Genomic DNA, 26,292 nt, shown 5'->3' with positions numbered 1-26,292 from the left:
AATCAGTTAGAGCACCCCAGAGCCCTGGGATTTGCGCCTTGGCTTTTCGAGTGAAAAATTCGTCACCAGAAAGGCTTGAAATTTCCTGCTGCATTGCTGGCAAGCGTTAAGCAGGCTAATAGCAAAGCAATGACCAGATGTTACTGCATGAAAAGAACTGTCACTCTGAAACTATCCATGCATTTAGAATAAGGTTTACCCGTCAAATACATATTCTGAAATCAGAGAAGGCTGTTGTGTTCCCCTAATCTGATTTACTGGCCAGAATCTTCAACCAGTAATTCCTGCCTTAAACTGTCCCTTTTGGCAGGGTGAAGAGTGCCTCTTTGAAGAGATGCTAATTCTGATTTAGGGCTTTCAAGTGACAGGGAATCCATAGCACTGGTAGAGAAAAGCAATGTGCTTTGGCCTTGCTTTGTGTAAGAAATTTTAGGAAAATAGATTTACAGAGATTTAATGAGTCAGGCAGAATGGGGGACAAGAAGTGGCCCCGTAGGAAGTAAGACAGCCAAGGAGCACCCAGGAACGGAGTTAAAACTCTGCTGCTGGGGAGCGAGAGAATGGAGGAGAGCGCTCAGTTAGAAGTTGTAACCATGTCGTACTTTCCAGAAAAAAAACCCTGGCAAGAAGCCATTTGTGCCCTGGGAGCGAGCCACTTTCCTCACTCAGCATGCAGGCAAGCAGAGTAGCAGAACCTAAGCCCCAGAAGCATGTCACTGAGCCACTTCCTTCAGGCAGCCTACAAAACTCTGCCTTCAAGATATCCAGCCTGGTTTCATACACACCAGTGACCTTCTGTGGCACATCAGCTTTGCTCAGGTCACCAGGAAAGGCATTACCCTTGGATCCCAGCTGCTGTTTCACTTGCAGATGTTGGACCTTTACATTCATCCACTTTACTCCCTCTCATTTCTTCATGGACTGTTGTAACAGAAGCAGAAGTTCTCACTGCCCCACTTCACTGTGAGTAGAATGCAGTATTACTACCTCTATAGAGAACTCAAAAGATCTTAGTGGTGAAGCAGAAAGCTTTTTGGCATCACACAGGGAAATCATAACTTACCCGGAATGCTCAAGGACTCTGTGCTTCCTCAGTACTTGCATAGTATGAACGACCTCAGTGTATTTTAGGGTAAGAATAGCAGGAATTGTGCCGTTCACACCTTCTGAAGTGAAGCTGCCACTTGGAATGCTGCTTTCAATGTTCTGTAATTTCAAGATTTTTCGGTAATTAAAGGATTTTAGTTTATGCCAGCTGGCAAAGAGAAGAGCATAAAAACTCTCTATCCAATGAGATGGAGAAATCCACCACTTGGCTGTTTTTCAGGTGAAATGAAATACAGAAAATCTTTCCAAATGTAAATGCAATCACAAAGAAAACAAAACCAGATTGTTACACATCATGGTGGCCACTTACATAAAATTAGTTCATTTTTATAGTGTAAATTTAGACTTTCCTATGTCTGTTAAAATACAAAAGATGTGAAATTGTTTTTTAGGTAAATTTATGTTTTGCTTGACCCTAACAATTAGACACCAGTCAGAAATGTGGTTATGGGAAGGAGGGGAAATGTCTGTGCACGTGCATGCACATGTTCTGGAAACCACCACTCAGATCCAAACTGAACCTCTTACACAGCTAATGACCTAACTGCTGTGACGTCTGCTGGAATAGTTTCCTGTGGAAAAAGTATTCCAGTAAAGGGCAACACCATGCAAAGGTATGATCAGACAGCGAAAATTTATTTACCGCTTAGGAGTTTTACGTGTGTGTGACTGCAAGACCATCTCCAGCTCACAGTCTAGGTGGCTGCAGGCCATAATAAACTCGTGACTACCTCAGGTTTTTTTCTAAATCAACACCTGGATTATGGACCACTTCTCCCCAAATCCTCCTAAGTAGCCAAGGGCTTCCAGAACCTTTGGACATCTTCTAAAAGTCAGTGTATGTAAGAATCATGCCAGGACCAGCTGCCACAGCACAGTATAGTGCGAACAGCCCACTTAGACACGAAGATGCACCGTTAGCAGTCACAGCATCTCAGAGGTGTTTTAATGCTTGGCTCAGTGCAGGAAGCCCAAGGGCAGGGCCCATTCCAGCATTTGCCAAGAGCAACAAGAACAGAGTTCTTGGCTCCTACACCTTACTGATTTGCAACTCCAGTTGCTACTCTGCTTAAAAGTAAATAAATAAACAAGCACATTACAATAACGGCTGCAGAGTCCAATGATGGTTAGAAAAAAAAGTAACTTTTATGCCATCTTTTGATGTTTGGGCTTTTAGGATCTAAGCTTTCAAGCTGTCGTCAGCTTCTCTAGGGGCTAGGGACTACATCTCCCAGCAGCAGCTTTTGGGAAAGCATCAGTTGGCTTGGGATCTATAACAGACTTACATACTGTGGTATTTTTTACTTCTATAATGGAATGATCACCTTCAACATTGTGTGTGGAGGTACAGGGAAGCACACAGAGTAACTATAACAGCAAAGAGTGCCCTGAACGATCTGCCAGCGCAAGGCAAGAGCAACCTGCAACTAAATCTCTGAGATGGGGCGGAACAGAGATTGTCAGGGCATCGTGGGCTCAAACATGCACATGTAACTGGCCCTTCCAGAATATCAGGTTGATTATAATGCTAAACAGTGTTATCTTCCACTATGTCTTTGTTAGTGCTCTGTAATTTGCGTTAATCTTTTCTAGCTGGTAGTAGTTATTTAAAAAAAAAAAAAATCCATGCACTTAAGTAGTCAAATTTGGTTAGATTCTGATCAAATGAAATGTTTTAAATCACTTGAAATAAAGCATATCATAGCATTTGAAGATTTTAGTATTAAAAACCCCCAAGGCTGCTATTTCCAGATGAATTTGCTTAAAAAAAAACCCTTTTATTTTGAGAATGATAGTTTAAAAAACTGGTTGCTTAGTTGTTTTTTCACTCCGGTGTTAATTCAAAGTGGATTAAAATTTGCATTGTCTATTTAGGAAGTGCACAGACTAAACCTTTCTGAGTAGGTTAATTTTTGTAACCAAAGAACAGAAAAGTAATACTGCACAGCTTTGCACTGAACTCTCCAGGTGCTGCATTCGCACGTGCTTTGTTGACCGTTTTTAGCACAATTCCATGTAATGCCAATTATAAATGTCATTCTTCCTAACCTCTCAGCAACTGTATGCTGTATAGCTTTTCATTCCTAAATGAGGTTTTTATTAGACGATGTCTCAGGTTTCTTAGTCACAGCTAATACCTTTACCTTACAAGTAAGTGACATAGACAAATTTTAACTTGGGTGACGCTATGGAAACATTGTGCTAGGAAAAAACGAGACAGCAGCATTCCCCAGCGCATTTACACATTTCTGACACTCAGGTAACCAGCCAGCAGCAAGAAGTCTGGTGCTGCTCTGAGGCACCAAGTCTCACCGGAGTTAAGGAGTGACAGAAGGAAGAAAAGAAGCCTGCATGCCTCCAAGTTACTGATAAGGTTAATATCAAGGGTCTTATTAAAGAAGTTCTACAAGAATATGAAGTTAGGCAGGCTCAAGCTGCATGCTGAGAGACAGACCACTTCACCATCCTTACAAGGAGCTTCAAGCTGGCAGCGTGATCATTCTTTGATCATTCTCGGAAACAGGTTAAGATTAGACAGTTGCCACGACGTCTGGCCATCTGCCTTATTTCTCGCTCAGACACGGCCTCTAGTGGCAGGGAAAAGGTTCCATCCGCTTGCAAATCAGCATTTCAACTCCTGCAGTTAAGTCTGATAGACAAAAATCGGTTTCTACCATCATATACAAAGATATAAAACATGGTGGCACCATCTTTCTGCACTGTTGATTTCCTGAGGATGCTGATGTAAGAAAACCAAAGGAAGCTCCTGAACTTCTGGGTAAGCTTGAAGTAGCAAGAAAAAAGAGTTTTACATTTGTCAGCAAGCAGTAGACTTCTTCAGAATTGCCAGATTGCAATAATTTGTTAATTATTTGTTAATTGTCTTTGTCAGCAAACTTTTTCCTTAAAAAAAAACCCCAAAACGAGACATGTTTGTTTACAGATGGCAAATCCATCCACCAGGACAGCATAAGTATTCTTTGAAGGTACCTGCCTACCAGCCTGGCTCAAACTGGAGGTTTCCCAAAACCAAAGCACATAGCTCACAATCTGTTGTCAAAGTCAGCTTAGTGTCCCTGCTGAAGTGGCACAAATCTCTTGTAGTAGGCAATAAACCACATTCCACTAATGCTTTCCAATTAAGAGTGAAATGTCCCCTTCTCCTCCTCCCTTCTCTGCATACCGTTCTGTTCTTATCGCAGCAGTGAATGCTGTTAGTATGAAGGTTTCTGGGCACAACTTGAGCTGACAGCATTAGAGGAAACGCTCACAACATGGACAGCCTCTGTGCTGACCACACAGCAAGCCTCTCTGAAAATCCTCATGCAGCACCTGCCTGCCTGTGGATTTGATTCCTTGGAAGGAAGAGACAGAAACACGCACGCACACGCGTACACACACATGCGCGGGCGTGAACCCTATCCTTTATTTGCAAGAATACGAGTTTCTAAAAGGAAATAAGTAGAAATTGAGTAAGTTTCTCACAAATAGAAGAAAAAAAAAACCACCTAGAATTGAACACAGATGATATGAGGCTAGTTCAATAGCATCAAAACTGAGATTTTATTCCAGCTCTACTTGGGGAAGTTTGATAATGAGAAATTTGCATTGTGTAAGATGAAGAAAGTTTGGCCAGAGTTATCCAGCTATCAAAACCAGAGCTGCTTCTTGAGACTGCTTGGTACTGGTGGTGGGCTAAAGGATGAATGAATCTAATTCCCAGCAGGTCTTCAGGAAGATAAGAATCAACAGAAGGTTTTCCTAGGCAGTGTTGTGTTTTGGAGCCAAAAAGAGAATGCAGCCATGCATGACTTTTTCCCAGCCTCTCACACTACTGGGTATCAGCAAGGTGTATGTCAAAACACGGCCTGCCAAAAGTTTTCAGAGCACTCCGTTAGGTCTCCGAGAAGTTTCTCTATCTCAACTTGACAAGCTAAACCCAGGCCTATTCCTGTTTTATTCTGCAGTTTTATTACAGCCATGTGGAGAGAGTGAATACCTCACATCAGAGACAGAGTTGAGTAAGAAATGCAAGGGGGAACCGAGGAAGTCAAAGAAAAGCAGGCCTAACTATAGCCTTTTTTTGTAACAATCCCTCCCTTCTCTCTGAGAAGCAAATGAGTATTGAGGTCACAGGTGAAACCTATTCTGTAAAGGAATCATTACGTTGGAGTACCTGGAGCATAAAGGTTTGTGCACCGGAAGTGGCTGAGTAGAGTTCAGCGAACAGTGTACATGCAGCAAGCCAAGACAACAAGAACTGTCCCAAAAGCCAAGAACAAACACAGGTAAAAGCAAAGAACTGGCAGCGCTGCCTGCAGTGCTGACAGCATCAAGGCTATGCCATGGCTCAGAGCATACCACAAATGCAAAGTAACAACTGTTATGTTACAACTCAACCTGGCTCTGAGCCTTCTTTCTCAAAACAAAAAGGCTGCAGGCATCACACAGCGTTGGCACCAATCAAGAACCAGGGAGACAAGATGAGGACTTGATAGCTAGCAGTCCTTGTTCTCCATGCCACCACAAGTAATCCTGGAATCTGTGAGAAAATTAAATCAGTTTTGTTCAAAACAGAGAACACCTCCTCTTTCCATACTGTGTGCTCTAACAATGAGTTTTGCTACATTTATCGTGGCAAAGTGGAAGGAAAATACCAAAGTCTTAATTAAATTATATACTGCATAGAAGTTACTCAAATTCCATTAAGTCTTGAGGTAAGAGCCATAGAGTTTGCAAAGAGGAGGACTAACTTTTCAAGGAGAAACAGCAGTTAACTCAAGAAAAAAAGGTGGTAAGGGCAGAACAACTGTCTCAATCCAAGAGAAGGTATTCAGATTATGTTCCCATTCACACAAGTGTACAATTTAGACCTTTGCACAAGCATGCATGTTGCAGGCTCAAGACAAACCATCTTTTATTGTTGTGGTTCTGAATAGAAGCCAAGTAGATTGTAGCAGCTGCACATTCAATGAGTTGGTGTGATAAAAGACATCCTCAAAGAAGCAGCATGATTAGACTGATACAAAGCTTGAGGTAAGCAAGTCACAAATCAAACAGTATTTGGATGACTAATTGCATATGACTGCATATTAAGTTATAATCACCTGGAGTCCGAGTTCTGACCTAAGACACAAAACTTAAACTATCCAAAAGCCTGAGATTAAGAAAAAATATTGTGCTGATCCTTTGCAAACTCAATTTTTTATACCCAATAGTTAGGATACTCACTGAAAAATCCAGTACCTGTTTTAGAGGCTGAAGGTTTCCTAGTTTTGAAGTCCAGTCAGAATGCTACCTTAGATAACTTCGAGGCAAAAAAGTTTACAGTACTCCTAACCCTCTCTTCTCCATTCAGATTAACATACTTTTGTACATATGCCTGTGAGAAGTAGGACTGCAGTTCTTTTAATCCCCAAGCCTGCATTCAGGATGATGATGTTTATAAAAAACACTGCTGTAACTATTGTTATTTGATAAACATTTACTCTACACTGACAATTACATCTTAGGAAATTCAGGTTTAATTTTCCAACTGCCAACAACAAATATAGAACACAGTAGGATATTGGGAGACTAGTCTCCCTTACAAGGCCAGCATACTTCACATTGGCTCAAGGCAGGAGGAAAATGAAGTAACACAGGAGCAAAATGATGGTTGCTCTTCCTCTACAAGCCTCAAAGGCTTCACTAGTACACTTGCAACATATGTTAGAATGCCGAAAGCTGTTCACGGGTGGGAAAACAACAATGGCTCACCAGATGTCCCTGAGATCCACTGCACAACAGACACAGGCATGTGGTAAAGCTGCATCAACAGCATCTACTGGCTTGCTTCTCTCCACTGCAGGAGTCTGGTTACCCATCAGCCACTTTGCAACACAGCCATGCTGGTAATCAGGTAACAGAGATGAGACCAGTATCTGCACTATGAATTGTTCAACAGCCACAGGTTGACAGGAGGGCTGGTATAGATTTCCCAGCTGCATCTCCCTCTATCTCTTATTGCAATCTCAAGGCTGTGAAGGAAGCAGTATTTATATGCTCTCAAATAATTTCTCCCAGAAGACTGGAATCTGCAAAAAAACCCAGCACTTCAATCTGCGCATCATATTGTTTTCAATATAGTGGATGTGTCCTTCGAAAGTCTTAATGCATGACCGCTGAGAGAGCACAAGCAAACTCATTTGTTATTACACTGAAATATTAACTGGAACAAAAAAGCATCCTGTCCTTCCCTTATAATGATAGTTTTTCCAACTTTTATTATAAAGCTGGCAGACAATCGTATGTACACCTAAGCCTAGGTGAGAAGGGTATATTTGCAGTTTTCCTTCCCCTTTGTGCATCTGTACAGGATAGCACGTGATTCAGCATCTGTTCTGAATTCTGCAAGATTAGTCTGTGTAAATAGGTAGCCAGCAAGCAGTTTTGACAGTTGAGACATGAGACAGCAAACCAGAGAAAGGAATCTTCTTGTTCTGTTTAAAAATACTTTTATTCGGAAAAAAAAAAAACGTAGGGTTAATGAAACCTGTTTCAGTAAGGAAATATTAAATTCACATTTTACAGAAGAAAATATTACAGAATAACCATCCAGTAACTATTACAGCTTTTTTTTTTTTCGATGGTTGGGACTCGGGCCGTTTTCACTCACTTTCATCCACCATCCACAGCAATCAAAAAACCAATTTTTTTGGTAATCCTGAAAAGCGTAAATCACATTGTTACCAAAGTAAAGTTGTCTGGCTGCCTCCTAAGGGTTTTAGTATTTGTCTGATACTAAACTTGAGATACAGCTACTTTGAGATAGTTAATGCTGTTTGCTGCAGCAGCGAGCACTTTTCTAATGAATCTGTGAAAGAGTGCTAGAATCAAAGCCCATTTGAATCCGTATGTGTACTGAGTCCCAAATTCTATAATTGTTAATCGCATTTGGGATACATGTAAGTATTTCTCTTTTTGTACAAAAAGCTAGGCTGTTAGTTCTACTTTTAAACCTAAGAAAGGCAAGCTATTTTCAGGGCTTAACTGCCCCACCACACATAACACTCTTAATGATTTCTCTTACATGCTGTCTCTATCCAGCAATGAGCTGTCTGCAGGAAGTAACAGACTTTTTAGTCTTCGCCTCATTCTTCAACCATGTCTTTGTTAGTATCAGTTGTAGAGATGATGAAGACATCAGTGTTTTTCTCATTCTATTCCAGATCTTGCCATTGATTTCTTCATAAGCTACTTCCTTATGATGTAGGTAGTAAAAACCATAGCTGCCTTCTGGGATGAATATGAAGCTTACTCTGAAAGGATCCAACTGTTTTTACCTGCTCTATAGGTAGAGGTCTCCTCTAAAATACACTGACATTGAATCACACCCACAAACTTTAAACAAACGCCCAAACAATACAAATTCTTAACCTCAGATATGAACAGAATGGTATTTTTTTTTTCTAAATCAATGTAGAGCAGTTCTGAAATTAGATTCCCTGAACTGTGTTAACTCAGGAAAAAGTTTAGTACCATATCCGTTACACTCTGTTTTGCAAATTTATGGCTCCACAGAAACACAGATTAATGTGACTAGAAATTGGTGGCCTGGGAAAGGAGTGCTGCTTTTGATTAAGTGTTTGCCAGAGTGGAGAAGATGGACAATGATGTCATCATACCCAGTGTCTCCACATACCTCACTGATCAGAAACAATTGACAGCAACAGCTAGGATTGATCTATGCTTAATACTTTTCAGACAGTCATCCATCTAGTGATAGTTTTCCCCTGACAATTAAGGAGCTGTTTTTTGAGAAGTACAGCTGCTGCACTTTTGAGTTTGGTGAACATGCCCCACAGGCTACAGGGTTTTGTTCTTGTGGAAAAGCAGCACTTACTGTAATGGCACAAATTCTTTCTCCTGGCAGCCAGCCCCTGGTGCCAACATTTTGTAAGAGGTTACCCATCAGGAATCACTCAGTCCATTCTGCTACAGGGCTGAGGGAAAGAGAATGTACTGCGCAAGATGCAAGCACAGGCCAGCCTACAAATTTCAGAGGATGTAACTTATTTTTCTTTGAAATTGCTTTTCCACACTTCCACCCTCAATAGCAATAAAAACATGCTGTACTTCAAATTTTATTTACATGAAGACTGTAGGATTGTTCTTCCAAATCAATATCCAGATTTTAACTTTAGATGATAACTCCATGTAAGGATGTCAAATGAAATCCAGGGTAGTAGATTTGCTAGCTCTAACATTGGTGCTTTCCTTTAATGTTGGTCAGCACTAGAGGATCTCCCTGTGAGACCCTCAGCTTCTGTCAGCTCACCTAAGACTGTAACAGAGCATAATAGATTTTCTGATGTGCTATGGAAATAACACTGCTTTTTATATTGATACTCAAGTGTCTCAAAAAGTAATGCTGACGTCCCAAATGCCTTAGTTATAGCCAATCTCAAAAGTCCTGGCATTTAACACACAAGTCTGATTTCCTCTAGCTGAAGATCAAGACTTTCGGAAAGACGTTAAAGCAATTAGTGTTCTAGCTTGATACAGCTCTGGAAACTCTGCTGATTGCCAAATACAAGACTTCAAATGGTTAAGTCGCAGAACTCAAGGAAGCATTTCTTCCTTTTTCCTGTCTTTTAGTTACAGAATATTTTAGGGCATGTACTCCAAAACACTAATCACAGACCCTCACTTGGTGTTACAAAAGGAGCTAAAAAGCTTAAATTAATTACTCAAGATATGGTAACTTGACAAATTCCCAAATGTCAGTTGACCCATGGTACTGTGGTCAGCAGAGAGCATGCAAATAGTCAACTGATAAGATTTTTCTTTGAGATTAGAATCTTAAAATAATTTAATTCGACACGGACTAAGGAGCAATAGGTCTAAGTGCCTAAAAAGGAAGTTAAACTCTAATGATGTAGCTGTCTCTCCGATTTAAAGAGGAAATGCACTTTCATGGAGGCATCTCCATTCCAAAAAAGATATAACTCTTCTATCAAAACACAGTCTCATACTGGCTACAATGAAAATCTGATGCCAACCTGACAGCTGTGATCTAGCATATTCCCGCTGTTAAAACCACCAACTTCAAGTTTAAGAACCAGTATTTGCCTCTCTACTAGAAGGGCTGAGTAATTTAGTGTCAGGTACAGGTCTTGAGTCCTCAGAACTTTTCTTGCCATGAAGATACGAAGTACATGATACTGTCTGGGGAAGACTCGAGACTCCATATAGAAATAAGTGTTAGGGAATAGGCTTGCCTTTTAAAAGTGTCACAGAAATGTGCTTAATGTTCCTTACCCAGATCGGTCTTACCAGTTAACTTGCTTAGTCCAAGAGAGAGAGAACAGAAACCTCTGTTCTGAACCTGATTGACATTCTCGAGTCTGTCATTTGAAAGGTGACATGCTATGTTTCTCTTTCTCTCACCTCCCCTTTTTTTGTGTTTGTTTTAAGTGATGTAAAGTTAAGTTACCTCCACCTCAGTAAGATGTCTCAGAAAATAAAGGGCCTCATAATAGCCTCTAATGTGTTGAGTAGTATCACACTCCATTACAGAATTTAATGGAATAGGATACTTCTTTTAAAACATAGATTTGTAATTGTCATAAAAGAGCCTCTTTTGTACCAATTCTGTTAGAACACAGAACGAAGTCATTCATTTATCCTAAACCATAAACCATTAAAGGGCTTCAGTTTGTGCTGGTGCCCAGGGATGTAGCCTATTCAGAGAGTTTTTGTTCTGAAACACTGTAAGTACTCACATTCTCTCTGAGCATGTAGCTCCTGTTTTAAAACAGATGAAACATCAAGAATTTACCTTGATCTATTCCTTCTGTTCTTTTCCTTTTAAGATTTAAAAGTGTACTTTGTTGCTCCTTTACAGCTTCTGCAGGACAGTTGGGTCTTGGCAGTTGATTTCCCGGAGTGGGTCCTGGTCGGTTGCTGAAATACTTCTGTTTCAAAGCCTTAATGATAGTGGAAGAAAAACAACCAAGTAATAATAGGTTGCCCAGAGAAATTGTAGATTCCCCATCCCTGGAAGTGTTCAAGGCCAGGTTGGATGAGGCTTTGGGCTACCTGGTGTAGTGGAGGGTTTCCTTGCCTATGGCAGGGGGGTTGGAACTAGATGATCTTTGAGGTCCCTTCCAACTCTAACCATTCTATGATTCTATGATTTTCATTCAAAGTCTTTCATTTCTCCCCATCAACAAGTAGTGAAACTGAGATCAGTTTTGCCCAAGTATGATGGAAAAGGATTATCAGATCAGAATGCTGGTTTAAAATCACCACAGAATTTCATGTTAAAAAAGCATCGAAAAAGTTTAAATGAAGTTGAAGAAGAGCCTGGATTGATTAAGGATTAAAACCTTTCAAAGCCAGGGAATGAGATACACTATGTTAGAAGTTAAAAGTTAAGTTTCAAGCTTTTGGTGACCGAATTTTGAATATCAAATATAATGACTGTCTGACGGCCATGACTCATACACCTGGTAGCTGTCTGCCTTTACTCTACATTGGGAATGGAGAGGATCAGTCAGCATAGTTCATGCCTTTCAGCATTCCCTCTATAAAACACCAGAAACATGTTTCTAGTATTTCATAGACAAAGCTATATGACATTTCATTTCAAACTTGGCTTACTGGCCTCACAGCACATTTATCTGATATTAACAGCAGGTTAATGAACATGAGCACATAATGCAAGTGTATTATACCTGAGTAGCCGTTACCCTAGTACAAGGGTTAAATGTGAATAAGCCTTGCAGAAGATTGAGCAAATCATCACCAGCTGCACAGAAGATATGTTGAAGTGGCATTCCAGGGAAAGACTTAAATGTGACATAATCTGGGAGACTTGTCATCCCCTACAAAGACAAAAATGGCATGTAGGTGTTCTGAGTTAGAAAGAGTTCAGCTTTTCACAGAAAGGGAACTGAATTCTTATGGCTGTCTTTCAGAAACAGCAAATTATCTCACAAAAGACCCTGCTAATACTTACTGAAATAAATGTAGGAATAGTAGGTCACAAAGACTTTTTAAAAAAAAAAACAACACAAAACAACTTACAGTCATTTCACACTTTCCCCTTCCAAGTAACCTGTCCTTCCCTTGTGCTTTAGTGATGACCAGTACGAAAGGAAAAACTGCTAACGAAGAAAGAACGTATGAAAGAACTTTATAGTGTTGCAGATGAAGGAAAAATTTTTTCTTTTCCAAACTGACATGGTGGAAAAGACAAGATTCAAAAAGAAGCAATGTGCATTTTCTCCAAGTTAATAAATACGCTGTCCTCCTCAAAGTTAGCTGATCATCATGAGCGTTTTGAGCTACTTTTGAAATGCACAACTGAGATATATTTTATTTAGGTGGGGGGAATGTGGAAGGAAAGTATCAAGTAGTTAAACAGATGAATTGCGTACTTCTTTCTCCTGTAGGTATGAAAACAATCTCATTAAAATTGTGTCATAAAACCCATCTTTTTACAGACAACTACCCAAACACGGTATTTTAATACTATTTTAAACCTCTAGTCATCACACTTTAAGTTTATCCAAGCAAAACAAAATATTAACACTGAAGTGAAAAATGTGCTCAGTCAGTTATAACCTTGAGAGTAAAGCTTTCAATTCCTGAAACGCATGGGCTTGCAAATTAATTTGGAAATGCATCATCTCTGTCACGATAGCAAATCTCCTCTCCTTTCCCCACCTTAACTTCCCTTTCTTAACTCTTCCTCTCCAAAGAAAGCAAAATGTCATTGCAAAAATCTTCAAACATTTCACTTAGAATCCCAGAACAACAGAATTGTGCTGTGCTAGTACTCCCTTATACATATTTCCCTGTATAGCTATAGCTATATTTGGTGATTGTGCACCATTTGAGGCAGGATTCAAGCACTGTTCACGCAAAGGAAAACTGGCACAGGAGAGCAGAGGTGGGATGTGATGACTGGTTAACAAGTCCAAAGAGTGCTTCCGCAACTCAACTACAAAAGAGGACGGTCTGATCACGGGATTCAGGACTCCCCGTGTCCACCAGCTGGTCCAAGTCGCTCATCAGAAGTTATGCTGTGCCTCCTGTCGGTCTGCCTGATAACCATGATTAGGTAGGTCATTGTGTGCCCTGACACTAAGTTTGGCTTGATATTACTGAATTACCGAATTTACTGTTATCTCAGAGATAACTGTACTACCGATTTGTATTTGTTACAGTACTGTTACTCAGAGACAAATTGTTTATCCCTAAAGCTGTTGTCTGGTATTTCTTACTGTATCCTAAAACTGTAATTTATCCAGGCCAACTTAAGTCCCTACAAATTGTTCCTACTTCTGAAAGTGAAAGTATTTCAGGTTAAAGCAGACTAATTAATCAAGCATCTCAAAAACATTATGCAACAACCAATAGCCACAGGAAACTGTAGATACATACAGAAAGGAAACCAAGAAGTTTCATTACGGTTGCTTAATGCTAACAACACTGCTGTATTGATCAGAGATTTGCCAAGAGAAACAATAAATCTCAGCTGCTTATCCTCTGTTTTGTGAGATGAGGCAGCTGCTTTCTGAAAACACACTCAAGTATTCTGATACACCCTTTAATTTCATTTCAAAAGATATAATAGAGAATACCAAGTAAAACTAATGTCAGTTTGTTTAAAAAAAGGACTCACAGGCCATTGTTCTTCTGTTGGAGTGCCCAGTGTCTCAAATATCCTTGTCAGCTGGTCAAGATCAGAGTCTCCAGGCAAAAAAGGAACCTGGAAGAAGGCAACAGCGTTTGACTGAATTAAGTTCTAAACTTCAATTCTAGAGAGTAGCTTTGAGCTATTCTTCATAATCGCAGGGCAAAACATCTTTGTATACCAGCTGCCCACAAAGAGGTACACTGAATATTTGAGGCTCTCTAGTGACGTCCAAATAGATTCTGAAGGTTTCTTGCAACCCAAGCTTGATATCAGTTACTTGACAGGAGACAGCTAAACATAAAATTAAACCACCATATTAACGTAAAATAACTAAACACCGGAGAGGAAAGATTTTTACATCTCAGTTTCCAGTTTAAAGTCAGTTGGTCACAGTGATCTTTCCATCACCTGCTCTCAGAAGTCAGGTTTTATATATATTCAAAACATTTAAAGTGAATTGTAACTGGATTACACAAGCAGCAGTTAGACTGATGGAATGAGATCACAGCATGAGGCAGAGTAGTGACCCACTAGGACAAAAACTGCCTAATCAGTGTCTCATCTCATTTAAACTAAGCAGAAGATTGAACTGGGCAAGTATCCCCTTTTCTACTTGTAGCTTGCACATCAGGCACACAATGCAAAAAAACAGGGACTTTAAGACCAAAGTAAATTTATGAAGAATTAGAGGCAATATTTAAGTAAGTAGGAGAGAAAGACTGTAATGAACATACCTAGTAGGCAGTGTACTAAATTTTGGTGTCATGAAAGCCCCTTGAACATAAGCTGTTTTTGTAAAGGTCCCACAAATTGCATTGTCCCTCAACCCAGCACACTCAGGAAGAAAAAGCAGAGATTACATTTAAAACTATCACAGTGGTAAAACTGAACCATAACGCATTTTCTGCTTTGTAAGAAATTAAAGAATCAACAATCTCTTATTGCTTTCTGACTTCCCTTGAATTTATCCAACTTTAGCAGGTCTACTGCATATTTATGTAGTGCAGCACTAGTGCTGCTTAAACAGCCACTGTACATTTCCATTTCCGAACTGCCAGCCAAATTGTACCAGCACACCTGTTTATGTGATAAACCAAGCTGAAAGATTTCTTTCAAGGTGTTTTCAGACAGACCAGTTCCCCAATCTGCAGAAGCCACTTACTCATGGAAGATAAATTGTACTGCAGGCTACCTGATGCTTTCAGCTGTGTTTGTGCCCCTACCCTCCACTCCCCACCTCACATTTGCCTGCCATCTCCAAAGAGCTGCATAATAAAGGACCATTACATTTGTGTACTGTGCTCAGGAGTGGCATAGGATTAGCCTGATGTTAGCCTTCAGCTTCATTCCAGTATTGTCAACTAACCACAGCTTAGAAAGACATCACTCCTCTGCTTACTACAAATAAACTCACAGTTAAGGTACTGGTGATAGTTATTTAAAGTTATTGAGGAACGATGTGTAAGGGACAGAGTATGCACATATCTATGATGTCACATTTCTAGAAGGTTAGCAAACGAAAATTGATAGAAGGCTGTGTGAAAGCATAACTCTTCCAGTCCTCTGAATGTGATCTACTTGACTTTCCCCAAGGCAAGACTGTGACAGTTCATTGCAATTTTTTTACCCAGCTATTTTTAAAGACTTTCAATGATTGTGATGCTTATGGAACCTTAGCCTATTCCAAAACTTCACTTTCCTTATTGTTAGCTAACTTTTGGCACCTTTCCCTGACCCACTTCTTCCTTTCCTGAACAGTCTAACTGCCTTTGCCTGCTGCTGATAGCAGTAGAGAGGAAGCCCACATATGAAGTGGTAATGCATTGAACAGAAAATACAAAATGCTTACATTTGAATACTTACCCTGAGGAGCAATTCAGCTAAAATACAACCAACAGCCCACATATCGACACCAACACCATACATTCTAGCACCAAACAATAGTTCTGGGGCTCGGTACCACCTGAAAAGAAAACACATTTTGGGAAAATGTGAGACCTGCCCTCGCGAGACCTCACCTGGAGTATTGCGTCCAGTTCTGGAGCCCCCAACACAAGAAGGACATGGACCAGTTGGAGAGGGTCCAGAGGAGGGCCACGAAGATGATAAGAGGGATGGAGCACCTTTCCTATGAGAACAGGCTGAAAGAGTTGGGGCTGTTCAGCCTGGAGAAGAGGAGGCTCCGGGGTGACCTTATAGCGGTCTTCCAGTACCTCAAGGGGGCCTACAAGAAAGATGGGGAGAGGCTGTTCAGGAGGGCCAGTTGTGATAGGACAAGGGGTAATGGTTTTAAAATAGAGGGAGGTAGATTCAGATTGGATATTAGGAAAAAATTTTTTACCATGAGAGTGGTAGAACACTGGAACAGGTTGCCCAGAGAGGTGGTGGATGCTCCATCCCTGGAGACATTCAAGGCCAGGTTGAACGAGGCCCTGAGCAACCTGATCTAGTTGGAGATATCCCTGTTCCTTGCAGGGGGGTTGGACTAGATGACCTTTGAAGGTCCCTTCCAGCCCTAAACATTCTATGATTCTATGATTCTATGAAAATCACCTGGCTTCGCTCATGTCAAAGCTGTTTATTTAGCAATGCAAGAACTACAAAGAGGATACTGCTCCTGCACTGAAGAGCTGTAGTCTACTCTGCAAAGTGTTTAGTTTAACAAAGACTGAACAAAATCGTGCATTACTCACCATGGGGTCACATATAACAACAAATTAACTAGAGTTACAACTGCGCTGATTAACAAGCAAGAGAGCTGCTGATGTGCAAAGGAACAAAGTATCTAACAGGCAAGTTTACATGTTATAAACCAAAATTTTCTTTAAACTTTATGTTGAAGAAATGAAAAGACAGAATTCTTTTCAGCTTCCAAATATCTCCACACCAACAGACCTCAGTATAGAGACTAGTTTTATGCAAAACTAACCTTGACAGCGGTTGTTTAAAACAGCTGCTTCCAGTGCCTAAGAACAATCAATTTTAATGCAATGATCTGGTAGACACTGCGTTTGAAACTACTGTATCATTTCTGCCTTTTGAACAAAGCTGTTAAAATGAACCAGTTTTGCCTGAATAGTTTAAGCATTACAGCAGGCAAAAGGAAACACTTGGCGTATTTTGCAGTCTTGCTTTTTAGAGCATAACATTAATACATATATATTTTAATTGGTTCAAGTTTTTGTCTCATAATAGGTAATGTGATGAGCTACAAAAAAAGATTGTAGGTCTCATGATTAACATAAACTAACAGCTGTCTTGCTTTGAAAGCCAGGCTTATAAGCAGATACATATTATTTCCATGTGTTTGAAAAGAGTATCATACCCCAGAACAATCCCTGTGGATGCATATTCTAGCAGTTCTTGCAGAGACTTTGCGAAACGATGCTTTCTTGTGTTTTCTTTATGACACTCTTGCCACTACAGCCATATCGCATAAGCTAGATGTCAAACTTCAAACATGTGGATTTGACATGACTTATTTCAAGAGACAGTGCAAAACAGCTACCCAATCACTAGGGAAGAAATAAAACAGAATGTCTTACCTTGTTACTACCTGGTGTGTATAAACTCTATTTGGGCTTCCAAAAGCTTTTGCCAAGCCAAAGTCAGCCAATTTTAAAACTCCATTTTCATCTAACAACAAATTATTTGGTTTAAGATCCTGCAAGTATAGAGAACAAAGAATGAATTTTGTCAGTGTTGATAAAAACAGACATATAATAAGCCTCCTAGCAGGTGTGTCATAACACTATTCTAAAATACTAGCTTTTGGTTCTATCACACATCTACATTGTGAGGAAAAAAAATAAAAAAAAAAAAAAAAAGGAAATCAAGCATTTCACCATACATGTCAATCAGTGAAATACACCCATTTGAATACTATCATCTGTAAGTTAAAGAGTTTAAAAAAATAAAACAAAATAAAAATGCCTCGATAGGTTTTAGCTTTGCTGCAGGAACCACAGTTCTGTCTTAACTGCATAGTTGCCAAATGAATAATAAGACCACCCTGGAAACATTTCAAGTAACTGCAGAAATCATGGCAGTAATACACTTTAATACAGTAACAGTGTGTTGTGGATTGACCTCTGGCCAGCGGCAAAGCACCCACACAGCCACTTGCTCACTCTGTTCTCATTCCACCCACCACTCTCAGGAGGACAGGGGAGAGAACAAGAGCAGCAAAAGCAAGAAAACTCTGGCAGCAGTAGAAAGGCAGTTTAACAGGTGAAGGAAAGAGGAAAAAACCCAATTGAGCGATGCAATGGAGATCATTCACCATCTTCCCACAAGCAGACTGATGCCCAGCCAGTCTCCAAGCAACAGCTGCCTTGAAAGCCAAAAAACCCCTCTTCTTCCTCTACCCTAGTTTTTATTGCTGAGCATGATGCTCTATGGCATGCAATATCCGTCTGGCCAACCTGGATCAGCTGTGACAGCTGTTTCCCCTCCCCACTTCTTGCCCATCCCAGCCTGCTCGCTGGGGTGAGGGCAGAGTGGGAAAAAGAGAAGTCCTTGACAATGCCCAAGCGCTGTTCAGCAGTAGCCATAGCACCATAGCACTGGTGTGTTACCAAAACCGTTCTGGGCACAAATTCAAAACACAGCATCTTACCAGCTGCTGGGAAGAAAGTTCAATCCATCCCAGCCAGACACGGTTCACAGTGCTAATCGAAGTCACATTTAACTTGAGACACTTTTATATAAATATCTAAATGATAACCACATCAGTAATTCTTAACATTCTCCCAAACAGCTAGGATGAATGCTTACAGACTAAGAATGCCTGAACTCCAAAACTGTGTTCATTAGACTTGAGACTCAAATTCTATCAAATGTGACTTTTGTTACAGCATAAATGTTGTCAATTTAGCACATGCTTACCCTGTGCAGAATCCAGTGCTGATGTAAATATTCTAATCCTTGAAGTGTCATCAGCATATATGCCTTGATGTGAGATTGTGTCAACACAATACTGGTATCCTTTATAATAACCTGTAAAGTGTTAAATTGATAGTAAAGCTTACCATGCAAGATTAACTTACTTCAATTCTTTCAGCTCAAATAAGACAAAGGTTGAATTTGCAGTCACGTATTCTCTACCGTTCTCACCTTTTTTCCAGAAAAACAGGTCTGTTCTGCAGATCAGAAATTGAAATGAGGAGTCCAGATAGCCTACATGAACTTTGAATAACCAGCAAATGAGAAAATGGGTGGGAAACATGAGTTTATTATTTTATCTCAGTTCCAGGTTGATGCCCAAACTTACAAGACAAAGATGTACACGTAAAAATGATAAATGTGTCACTGAACTTGAAATTATGTTCCTGCTTATTCCTTCTTTCTCTGTGCAAGCTAAGCATCTAATCGTTGTAAATGCAATTACTTCCTCGTTTAGAGGAAGAACAGGAGGTACGGCCACTTTACTATATTTTAACAAATCTACTATGTTTTCTACATTCTTTGATTTTTTAGCATTAAAATTCTACGTAAATATCCTGTTTGAAGTATTTGCTACACTACTTTCCAAAGCTTGCTTGATGGTTATTATTACCATCTAGTTCAGTGACAGCCTTTCCTGAGCTTTAGGTTGTTTGAGACTTAGAAAATAGTTGTCTAAGACTACACAAAATTTCATGTATGCAGCACATGTCCAATCACAACAGGCTGCAGTCCCAAACGGTGGCCTGAGTGACACCACAATACAGTTAAATGCTCTGCATACCACAGTATTATGTAGCACAAGAGTATTTCATTCCTCTTTGTAGACTGTATCTTCAGCTCTAAAGGTTGCGTAGTTACTAAACAAACAGAATGAATCCTTTAGATAAAGTCTACTCATTACTTTAACTTCCATTAGCAAAAAGCTGATCTAATCTTTTCAGCCTTGCATCCACCCAAGTTTCGGCAAGTCTGTCAATGTTTTCTTTTAGTATTTTAAATGCTAGCCCCAGTTCCTAACAGCATCTGTGTAATGACCTAACTTAAAAGCTACATTAATTTCAGTCCAGAGTAGGTATAACGTGTGCATATACAGATCCAATATGAATTGCCATCTAGGACAGTCTTCCAAAATGAAGCATGTTGCATCAAAGTATGACTCTTGGAGAAGGAAGCACCTGTAAGACGCTGATTTGCAAGTATCTAGCATTGTTACGTTTAAAAGAATGATTCAAGTGCATGTGATTTTAGTACCAGCTCATCACTTGGCATACTTCAGTATCACACTAACTTGAACGTGTTTGGTGATGTTATGCTTAGCAATTGTACTCTGAGATGCTGATCTATGACTGAGGTTCTCCGCTCTGACTGGAGTTCCAGAAAACTGATATGGCAAACAATCTGCTTCTTGGAGATTGTGCTGACAAGTATTTAAAAGTAAAGCCATTATCAGTTGAAAACTCATTAAAAATGTCGAATTATTTAAACTGCTTTTAAGACAGGATCTTAATCAACTGATACAATGAAAGTCACTTTTCTAACATGGGCAAGTGTAAGCCTGTTAGAGTAGTATTTTCAAAAACCATTTGAAGACACGGAAATAAAAAAAGTCTTTTAAAACAATAAATCTTACCTCAAGATCTGTTTCCATAAAATCAAACACCAAACTAATATTGGACTTGTGTCCAAATGCATCTAGAAGCTGTAAAACAAAATACATTATGATGAAGTCTACTCTTGTACTTCCAGTTTTATAAAATTCTGCACCACTGTAGTCTGCATGTAGATTTTCAGCTTGCTGAACTGGTTTAAGTTTTTTGACTTGCAATAAAAAAAAAAAAATTCCCTATTAAGCATGGTAGTAACATTTTATACTATTGCCCCCTCTTCCTGGAGTTAGGGGGAGAAAAAAAAAAAATTAAGTTTACCATGTTAGCTACAACAGATAATCTAATGCACACCTTGTCCTCTCTCCAAACTTTGCTGTTCTACAAAACTCCTACCCTTTCTTGAGACCAGACTCAAGTTTTCCCATGGATTCAGCTCTGTGTTGTGCCTCCTGTATGCATGCAGTATTTAAAAATTCTAAGTGTTGGCTTAGTAACTTCCTCTCAATTATATTCTTAGGCACATGTTCATCTTTGTACCAAGCCTTCTAGGCCAAATAAAACTCTCTGGAGAATATCCAAACAGTCTTTTCTTAAGATGAAGCTGTATAATGACAGAATCAGTTTTTAATTTGAGGTAACACAACTGTGATGCTGAGTAAGAACAGATCATCTAGCACTGATGATATATCACTATCTCTATAATCAGGAAGGTGTGCTCTCCATGGTGTGGCTCATTCCTTACAGCCTCAGTGTGATGACCCTGTGAATTACGCAATTGCAAGACAGTTGTTCGCACAGTTTGTAACAGCAGTGACTGTGCTCATGCTCTTCCCCTGTAGAAACTACGGCAACAGTAGATACTACACAAGTGGGCCTACAGGCTTGGCCACTTTTTTTAATTCATGCCCTTTACACTTCCAACACCCACAACAGTTTTACCAGGACTGCTAAGAGGGGTACAACCTGCTTATGGATCTGCTGATAATGAATTTGTCCAATTCCTTTTTGAACTGCTGAATGCTATCTGCTTGCTTCTACAATGCTTGTGGCAATAAATTTGAGAAATTCATTACACACTGTGCAAAGTAGTACAATTTCCACACATCCCCTTACCCTGACACAAATATGTTTTAAACATATCTCTTATTTCTAGTACTGTGGGGTTTTGCAAATACCAGTTCTGCAGGCACTTCACCTACCACCTCAGTTTTGCAGACCTCCCCATTCCCAGCCTTTTCCTCTCCAGAATAAGGAATCCCAGACTTTATTTCTTAAAGATACTCCATCCTTTCACCATTTCAGTTGTCCTTCTCTGCACATTCTCTAACTTTGATAGCTAAAGCAACCACTTTGAAAGTAAGTTCACAATCCAGATGAGAACCATATTTCCACTCAGAAAAAGTTAAATAAATTATCTGGAAAATTAATATTTGGTCTAATATTTATGTCAGACTTTTAAATTATCACTATTGGCTAATTGTAAAATATCTTTAGCTCCAGCTGCGTATCTGTAGCTGGAAGTCAACCTAACTGCAACCAAAAAGATGTAAGTTTTACTTCTGCCAACAGAGGTTTTAGATATCAGTGCTAAAACCCAATAAACCACACGAATCCCCCACTTCACCATTGCAAAAGTCTGATTTTGGCGGTCACCAGTTTCACATGAAGCAAACAATCAGATAAATTCAGCACTGCACTCATTTGCAATCAGAGAGATGCAAAATCAGGTAATCTAAATTTCCACAATTGTCCTCACCATTCATATCCACATAGCCCCAGGCTAAAAAGTAAAAGCATTTCAAAAAAACCTACTTTGTTATTGAAACAGGTGTTTTGCTGCAACAGTAGTTTTACTGCCCATTTTGGGCTCGAAAAAATAGCTCAAATAAAATTAAGTAGCATCTCCACAAACCAACTAATTCTACATTTAAGTTTGAACCTGTACCAAAAGTATTTGAAGACTGATTCTAGAAGTAGCATTTGTTTTACTTACACCAATAATATTTGGATGGCTGAGCTCCTGTAACAACTTTATCTCCCTTAGAGCTGTTCTGTTGATTCCTAAATCGAAAAACAAAAAAAAACCCACAACCCACACACAGATGAGAGACAGAATAAAATTAAAAACTTTAGATTAAGATCCAAAGAAACATCTCATCCTGTTACTCACTGACAATTTCCAATTAGATACTACTTTCTCACCAGTCAATGTTAAACAAGTAGATTGCCATACATAAGTAGATTGCTGCAGAATAAAAGTGGACATACACTTTCTTCTACAGCAAATAAATTCTACACCACAGTAATGACATTTAGATCATGAAGCAACAGGACCCCTTTTGGAAAAAAGGGAAAGTTCTAGAAAAAGCCTAGGGGAAAAAAAAAAATCACATTTTCAGGGTATTGTAAGCTTTGGTTTTATTTTAAAGAAAAGTTACATCTTGCAAGTATCAGTTCTTCAATGTATTCTCACTTCCAGGAGAGGTACACTGACAAACTTCATGAATCTCTCTCTATTCTTTTTGACATAGCATTATTTAATAAGGCAAGGCACATACATTTTTCTATATTCATGCTGTGGCATAAAAGGTACAGTGACCAAAACCTGCTCACCCTTGCCTGATACCTTTAATAGTCAGATTTTACAGAGGAAAACCGAGGAGGTGGGATACCGCCCTTTGGCAGCCACACTGACTGCACTGCATCAAACCATGATTCCTGCAGGGTAACGATTTCTCCTTCAAAAATGCTGGTCTGTATGGCTTGCACAAAAACTGACTGGCAAGCAAATGCTCCTGTGATATGTTGCGCGGGGATTTTCAGCTGTGCACGAGCTGAAAAACAGTGCTCTCCTAAAACCTGTGATATGATTCAACATGTAACACTCCAGCAAAGGTTTGGGTAAAGCTACATGGACTACTTTATACTCTTGCTTTGCCTATTTTAGAATCAAGTCAACAACGGCTGCTTTTGGGTGAGCAAAGTCTTAGATTCAGAAAAGTACAACAGGTTATCAGACAGCACAGGGAAATCAGGCATGATCATTAGTTTTAACAAAATCTTTGAACCATAGCTAGACATTGTATAGGCCAAAAGTAATGACTGTCCTTAAGGGACATTAATCTGCTGAAGGCCAGATGGATCAGAACTCTCTGGCAGCCAGCTCAACTGTGAGACTTGGGGAAACTGCTCAGTTTCTTTAAATATGCTTCCCTTAAAACGGATTTAGAGAGTTGAGAGCAAAGATTCTTCACTGAAAAGTCGGTAACCTGAGGCAGAATCCCTGAAGGATAGCAGCCTACACACATACAAAATTCTACTGCACTACACAGGCTGTAAGAGAAGACCAAGATTATTGGGTTTTTGCTTGCAACATCCGTGCCTAAAGGCACATATATGGCCGGTCAGAGCACATGATCAAAAGACAGTGCTCGATGGACCTGATTTCTCAACATAGAACAAACCCACACAGACAAGAGTTTTAAGATATTGTTTTTATTAAGTTTTGTCTCAGCATAACTCACAAAAATAGAACAAAGGAAATACCTGAAAACAAAGATAAATATTCTCACTGGTCTTAAATATTTAAGGCACAGAGATGCATCAATACAAAAAGGTATTCCAAACTGGTAGCTGCAAATATTGTTATTGTATGCCATATTCATGTTCGTATTTCACTTAAACTGAGAAGCTAGCTGGTTGCACACTCATATTTAGATAGATACTATGCATGCAGATATCTCTACTGCTTTTTTCTGTCCCTGCAGTTTGGGAAGTAATCCTCTACTAAGCCTTACACTAAAAGATCTGAGCTGATTTTTTCTCAGCCAAGTTATGGTGTAGAAAATCAAGGTACCAATTTACAAAACCAAAGCAAACAAAGCACAGCTTCTGCAGCATGAATTTGTTTTAAAACTCACCATCTTTAGCTTCTGATCTATGTCCCAGTTTAATCTGAAAAGAAATGTTTCATATTACACAAAGTTAAGCCATCTGCTCCACCAGTAGGACATACATTCTTTATTATTACTCCTCTAAGACAGAATGAGTTTCACTACGATGAAGTGCTTTACCAGCTAGGGTTGAGGTGGTTGGGTTTTGGTTGGTTGGGGTTTTTTTCCGTCTACAGCATTAGCTTTTAAAAAAGCTTAAAAATAGTCATGACAGCACTGAAAACAGACATAATGCAAACTGGCAGCACAAAACGCATTGTAGCCACAAAGCCTTATTATACCACTAACGAGCTTCTCCCTAGGATGAAATGAGGGCAAAGTAATTGACAGTCGTCTCAGAATGATTCTAGTAGAACTAGTACACTCTGTAAACTGGGGCTGCCTTAACGGCCTTCTGTCTCAATCATCCACTGACCTGAAACATTCAGGTCCAGAATCCCGCCACTGATACTTCCACATGACGAAAGTTAAGAAAATATTCTGACACAAACAAGAACGCTTTTCACAACAGCTGCTACTAGCAGAAACCATACAGGAAAAGTATTGTAATGCTAAAAGGGAATAGTGCGTCAAACACAATTACTTACTATTGTTCAACTCGTCTAGTAAAGTAGGACCTTTAACTAACCAAAGCACTGTAATGTGCATTTTCATCCCTCACAAAACACAGCTAATCATCTGTTTTTAATACAAAAATCTCCTGCAATCTCTTCAGATAGCGTGAAGTGAATCACTTTATCACAACATAAACATTTTCAACATTTGTATTCAAAATAGGCAAGTTGCAGATCTAAGATCACTTTCGTCAAATTTTGCCAGAAAACTACCATTAATTGTAATGAACTTAATTAGGAGTAACATTCCTGAACTGAACGAAATCGGGCACAGCAGGAGGAAAGTTAAAAAAAAAAAAAAGAGTCACCATCAAGGACTAATAAAGTCTGAAGTTTGGGAACATGTGAGTTTTTTCAAAAATAAATTTGTTGAAGAAATAACCGAAATTCCCAGTTACAGGTCAGATAACCTTTCAGAAACTCAGAAATGTAGTAAGACTAGAGCTAGCCTCTCTTCTTGGGGGCAGGGGAAGGCATTAAAGACAGGTTAACTAGATCATACCCATTAAGTCGGTCAAAAAAACCCCACCAATCCTTAGGCACGTCAAGACCAACCAGACGCCTAACCACACAACAGCAAAATATTCTGACACTCACCTTTTTAATAGCGACGATTCGGTTGGTGTTCTTATCCCTTGCTTTATAGACAGTGGCGAACTAAGGGGGGACAGAGAGGCTCGTGTACCTACCGGGGCGGAGAACCGGCGAGGCGGGCGCCAGCGCAGCCTTCTCCGGGGACCGGCCGCTGCCGCGGCAACGCGGCCGCCGAGCCCAGCTCCTCCGGCGGCACAGCTGCCGGCGCCAGGGCCCTCCCTCAGGGGGAGGCCATGAAACGCCGCTGTCAGCGCGCTGCTGGGCTGCCCCCAGCCGCCCTCCCCCCTCGCCCTATCCCCACCACAGCCCCTCGCCGCGCAGCGCGGCCCCGCCGCCGCCTGCGGAAGGCGAGAGGAAGCCATGACCGCCTGCAAAGACCCTCCCCCGCCCCCCGACCAGAGCGCCCTCAGCGGGGCTGCGTGACCGCCCCGCACAGAGCGGCCGGGCCCGGCCGGCCCCTCCAGAGGCGACTCCCGCGCCTGGCGGGCCGGGCGGAGCTCCCACAGACACCTTCTCCCGCCCCCGGCGGCCGCTCACCTGCCCCTCTCCCAGGAAGTCGAGCTTCTCGTAGCGCTTGGCGCGCGCCCGAGCATCCATCGCCATCGCCGCCGGGGGACGGGGAGGGTGGGAAGGGACGGGGCTGGCGGAGGAACAGCCGGGCCGCCCGCCAGCCTCCAACGCCGCTTCCTGCGCCGCTTCCGGCCCGCTCGCCAGCCCCGCCCCCCGCGCGAGCCTCGCGAGAGCCGCCGGAAGCCCCGCCCTCCCCCGGGTGAGCGGAG

The 26,292-nt window shown here is 40.5% G+C and overlaps 1 protein-coding gene across 5 annotated transcripts; it reads right to left on the bottom strand.

Moving 5' to 3' along the window:
- Positions 1-1,069: 1,069 nt before the first annotated feature.
- On the bottom strand, positions 1,070-26,143 carry CDK7 (cyclin dependent kinase 7). 5 transcript variants are annotated; one of them, XM_086628975.1, is made up of 12 exons: positions 26,051-26,143; positions 25,517-25,576; positions 24,273-24,306; positions 22,346-22,413; positions 20,376-20,444; positions 18,686-18,796; positions 17,344-17,462; positions 15,662-15,761; positions 13,784-13,870; positions 11,829-11,978; positions 10,931-11,078; positions 1,070-1,206 (listed from the first exon to the last, which is right to left on the bottom strand). In XM_086628975.1, the coding sequence occupies exons 1-12, from the start codon at positions 26,114-26,116 to the stop codon at positions 1,199-1,201; spliced, it is 1,020 nt and encodes a 339-aa protein (XP_086485101.1). In that variant the 5' UTR covers positions 26,117-26,143; the 3' UTR covers positions 1,070-1,198. The 5 variants fall into 5 exon arrangements, with proteins under 5 accessions (XP_086485101.1, XP_086485100.1, XP_086485103.1 ...); XM_086628974.1 differs by lacking the exon at positions 1,070-1,206 and adding an exon at positions 7,585-7,813; XM_086628973.1 differs by lacking the exon at positions 1,070-1,206 and having other exon boundaries at positions 9,967-11,078.
- Between the last annotated feature and the right edge of the window lie 149 nt (positions 26,144-26,292).

The sequence above is a fragment of the Tauraco erythrolophus genome, chromosome Z (genome assembly GCF_009769465.1).
Source record: "Tauraco erythrolophus isolate bTauEry1 chromosome Z, bTauEry1.pri, whole genome shotgun sequence".
NCBI lineage: Eukaryota > Metazoa > Chordata > Aves > Musophagiformes > Musophagidae > Tauraco > Tauraco erythrolophus.
The sequence above is the reverse complement of the archived record's forward strand: the minus strand, read 5'-3'. Positions and strand labels throughout refer to the sequence as shown.